Source organism: Setaria viridis, chromosome 5 (assembly GCF_005286985.2).
Source record: "Setaria viridis chromosome 5, Setaria_viridis_v4.0, whole genome shotgun sequence".
Lineage (NCBI taxonomy): Eukaryota > Viridiplantae > Streptophyta > Magnoliopsida > Poales > Poaceae > Setaria > Setaria viridis.
Genome location: NC_048267.2, coordinates 5,269,474 through 5,273,211, shown reverse-complemented (window position 1 = coordinate 5,273,211; position 3,738 = coordinate 5,269,474). Strand labels below are relative to the sequence as shown.

Here is a 3,738-nt window from a genome sequence, read left to right as displayed (position 1 = left end):
ATCAAAATTTTGGCCAATTTTATTTTATCACTGATTTAAATCACTCGAAGTCAGAGAATTTAATTTGGGACAATCCAAATTAAATCAACATGTATATATGTAGTGTTCAAGTGCAAAACCAACATAAACAATATTCCTGACAGTTAACCGTCAAATGGTAATCCCTGGTGTGGAATGACATGCGTGGAGTCGATCGACATATACATATATATGTTATCTTGTCAAAAACAAAAGGCCCAATTGGCACAATCTTGAGCTTTATGCACCAACTAGTCATTTCACCCATAAAAAGATGACTATATCTCAATCCATTATTGTTGATGCTACACCGTTACTTATCTCATCATATCGCCGCCCATGACATGCACACGTACGCTAGTTGAGACTTCTCTATCAAAGGCAATCTCCTGAATGCCCATCTCAAACTTTGGAAAAGAACAATAGTTCATCAGTACCTGGCCACTATGGATGTTTTTGCCCACTAACCATTTCAATTAAACCAATACACATGAACATGGTCCAATTAAACCAACACACCCAACAAAGGCCAAGGGTGTCCATCGCTCCATGAATGGATAAGGTCGGGCTTCTTCTGCCAACTTGCTGCGAGCCTGCGATAGCTATGTGCCTCTCTCCATCTAGCTACTTGCCTTTTGGTTTGGTGCGAACCGGGGGGGAGGAACCCAAGCTTTCAGGCAACAAGCAAATAAAAGACAAGACATTGCTCTCCGATTCCACTGGTTTGACACTCCAATTTTGGCACTTCCACGGGTCTTTTTCCCCCGAAATACTCTCGTGATCAATAGTGCATCTCATGCGATCGATTAGGCATCTGGTCGTGCATTCAATTCCATGGTCCGGCCCACATTAATTATTTCTGAATAATGAAATTAAAGAGCCAATATATGTGTCCATATTTCACATTGGTATGCAGTAATCTGTCAAATTGGTTTAAATAAAATAAATCCTAACGAAATTGTATGTATTATTCATCTTTCATTACACTGGAAATGGTACCTATAAAGATGTGCATGTTCATGAATGATATCGACCCAAAATTTGAACTATATATAGTACTACTTCATTGATTCATTCACATATGTACTGAAATATTTTCATTATATCATGGAGTTTTATTCAATAAATGTGTTCTTACATGTTACAACCTACCTACTATCTGCTACAGTTGCACACACTAATTAACATTTAACATTTAACACTACATCTAAAATGAGACCTAGCTACTAGTGACATCGCCACCGTAATTTTCTTCCTATTACAGCTATTTTTACAGTACAATACTTTGGTGTATATTATTCCTAAAATTGATCGATGGATAAATAATCCCCCCGCATCAATACTAATCAAATAATCAATATTCTTTCCTAGCCCTAATTAGCAGTGAGGGAGCACACGCATGCTTCATATTCTGTCCGGCAGAGAAGTCTGGCCCGGCTCAAACAGGGAGAAGGTGTTGTTGATGGCAGCCATGGATGCCTGATCGCTCATCACCCTCTTGTTGGACGACGCGTGTAGCATGTCCAAGTCGCCGTTTGAGTAATCCTCCATGAATCGCCTCTTGTGCGAGCTCTGCTGCTGCGCTGAGGAGCTGCTTGCAGCCTGGCCATTATTGGTGACGTATAACCTGCTGCCGGCGTCCGTGCCGAGCAGCGCCGTCGTCTCCGGCGCCGGCATGCTCTCGAACAGCTCCGACACCGCCGTGTAGTCGACGAGGTAGTCCGAGATGGAGGCCGGCCGCGGTAGCCGACCGGCAGGCGCGTAAGTGGCGGCGATGTCGTCGACGGAGACCGAGTCGTCGTGCTGCCGGCCGAGGTCGAGGCCGCCGTCCATGGACGACGGCTCGTCCTGCAGTGGCGACGAGTACAGCTGCGGGGTGGTCTTCTTGTAGATCCGGCAAAGCACCCAGTCATCCAGCTGCATCGTCAACAGTAGACAGTGATCAGCAGTGATCGCTCAGGCATTTTAATTCATCAAGCAACACGTGTCTTGAAGCTCGAGATGTGACCAGTGTGTGTGATCAGCACGCCAATTATTGGCAGTGGTGAAAAGCCACACGGATAGTATAAGGGATCTCTGATGGATGAATCATCTGGTCTCTATCATTGCTCGAAGCGAATTGAAGTCTCTCTCATGGAGAGAGGGCATCTGAGAGGTTAAAGAAATGCAGTGGTTGATTGACCTCGGGAACTTGCTTAAACTGGCATCCACACACAAGCAACCACAAGAAAACTTTCAAAAGTAACAAGGAAAAAGAAGATTCCTCGGAGGGCTGTCCTCTCAAAATGAATAAAGCAAGAAGAAAATGCATAAAATAGTTTCCTAAAATCTCTATAACTTATAGTAATTTTTAGATCTACTGATTGAGTGATTGGTGCGAGAAACTCAAGATCGAATCTTTCACAAAAAAAAAGGAAACTCAATATCGAATTGATTTGACGGTAGTGTAATAATAAGCTCCTGATGATTATGAGTCTACGTCGTAGCCAGTGTGTAAGTGTAAGAATCTCAGATTATATGTGCGTACCCTCATGGATGAGTTCTTGAACCTCATGGGCCTATAGGTGGCGGCGGCGGCGAGCGCCTCGGCGAGGCGGTACTCGTGCATGATCCAGCTCGTCTTCATGCCCTTGGGCGGGCGGCCCTTGTAGAAGACGAGCGCCTTCTTGACGCCGATCATGGCGCGGCTCTCCGACGAGTCGGCCGCGGCGGCGCCGCCGTCGGAGAGCGTGATGGGCTTGTCGGTGCCGGTGGCCTTCCAGTAGCCGGATCCGGCGGCGCGGTTGGGCCGCACGCCGTTGGGGTACTTGCGGTCCCTCGGGCTGAAGAAGTACCACTCGGCCTCCCCAAATATCGCCTTGGCTGCACAAATGAATATCGATCGTGAGCATCCAAATCTCCATGAACTGAAGAACCTGAACATGCACATGGCCGGCGCACAAACTATAACAAACCTGGCAGGTCCCATGGGTCGAACTTGTAGATGTCGACCTCGGCGATGACGGGGGCCGGGCACGGCGCGGCGGCGGCGCGCTTGCGGAGGTAGTGGAGGATGAGCTCCTCGTCGGTCGGGTGGAACCGGAACCCCGGCGGCAGCGCCGTGCACGGGCTCGGCATGCCGCCGCGCCCCCCGGAGGACGCCGACGCCGACGCCGGAGCTAGACCAAGATCGATTGTCATCAAGAACTGATTAATTCACTAGCTAGATCTAGCAGTACGGATCTGATATATATCCTGCCCCTTGGGTAGCTCAAGGTACGTAGGGGAAGGTGGAAATGGCGAGAGACCTGAAATTTTGCGAGGTGGGGGGCGGGGGCTGTTATATAGAAGAGAGGTAGGGGAGGAAGGGCAGTTGCTCAAGGAAGACGAAGCTAGCTGCCCAGGGCAAGCCACGTCGGATGAGATTATTTGTTTTTTTAGCTGCACATTGGATTTTTCGTCTGCCGTTGGATGCAGCAGCCGACGGCGGGAATTCGAGGGACGCCGGCGGTCGGTGCCGTGCACGCGTGACGACAGCGATGACCGATGCATGCATATGGGGCCGCACGTGTCGATGGATTGATCGTGTAGTGCGACTCGATCGGCCGGTAGGCGATAGCGCTATCAGCATCAGATGATGCTACATGCAACGTACGCGTCGGTCTCGTGCATGTTCAATCGTGCAGTGTGGGTACTACTCCCTCCATCCGAAATTATAAATCTATAATTTAGAACGGAGAA

At 48.5% G+C, this 3,738-nt stretch overlaps 1 protein-coding gene across 1 annotated transcript; it reads right to left on the bottom strand.

Moving 5' to 3' along the window:
• Positions 1–1,100: 1,100 nt before the first annotated feature.
• On the bottom strand, positions 1,101–3,318 carry LOC117855075 (NAC domain-containing protein 2). The gene is made up of 3 exons (XM_034737349.2): positions 2,973–3,318; positions 2,546–2,880; positions 1,101–1,935 (listed from the first exon to the last, which is right to left on the bottom strand). Exons 1-3 carry the CDS (start codon positions 3,196–3,198, stop codon positions 1,423–1,425), a joined length of 1,074 nt encoding a protein of 357 aa, XP_034593240.1. The 5' UTR covers positions 3,199–3,318; the 3' UTR covers positions 1,101–1,422.
• Between the last annotated feature and the right edge of the window lie 420 nt (positions 3,319–3,738).

Coding starts and splice junctions, on each gene's coding strand:
- LOC117855075 (XM_034737349.2), bottom strand. CDS start 3,198: ATGACAATCGATCTTGGTCTAGCTCCGGCGTCGGCGTCGGCGTCCTCC. Junction 2,881..2,972: donor CGACCCATGGGACCTGCCAG/GTTTGTTATAGT, acceptor TCATTTGTGCAG/CCAAGGCGATATTTGGGGAG. Junction 1,936..2,545: donor TCAAGAACTCATCCATGAGG/GTACGCACATAT, acceptor TTGACGATGCAG/CTGGATGACTGGGTGCTTTG.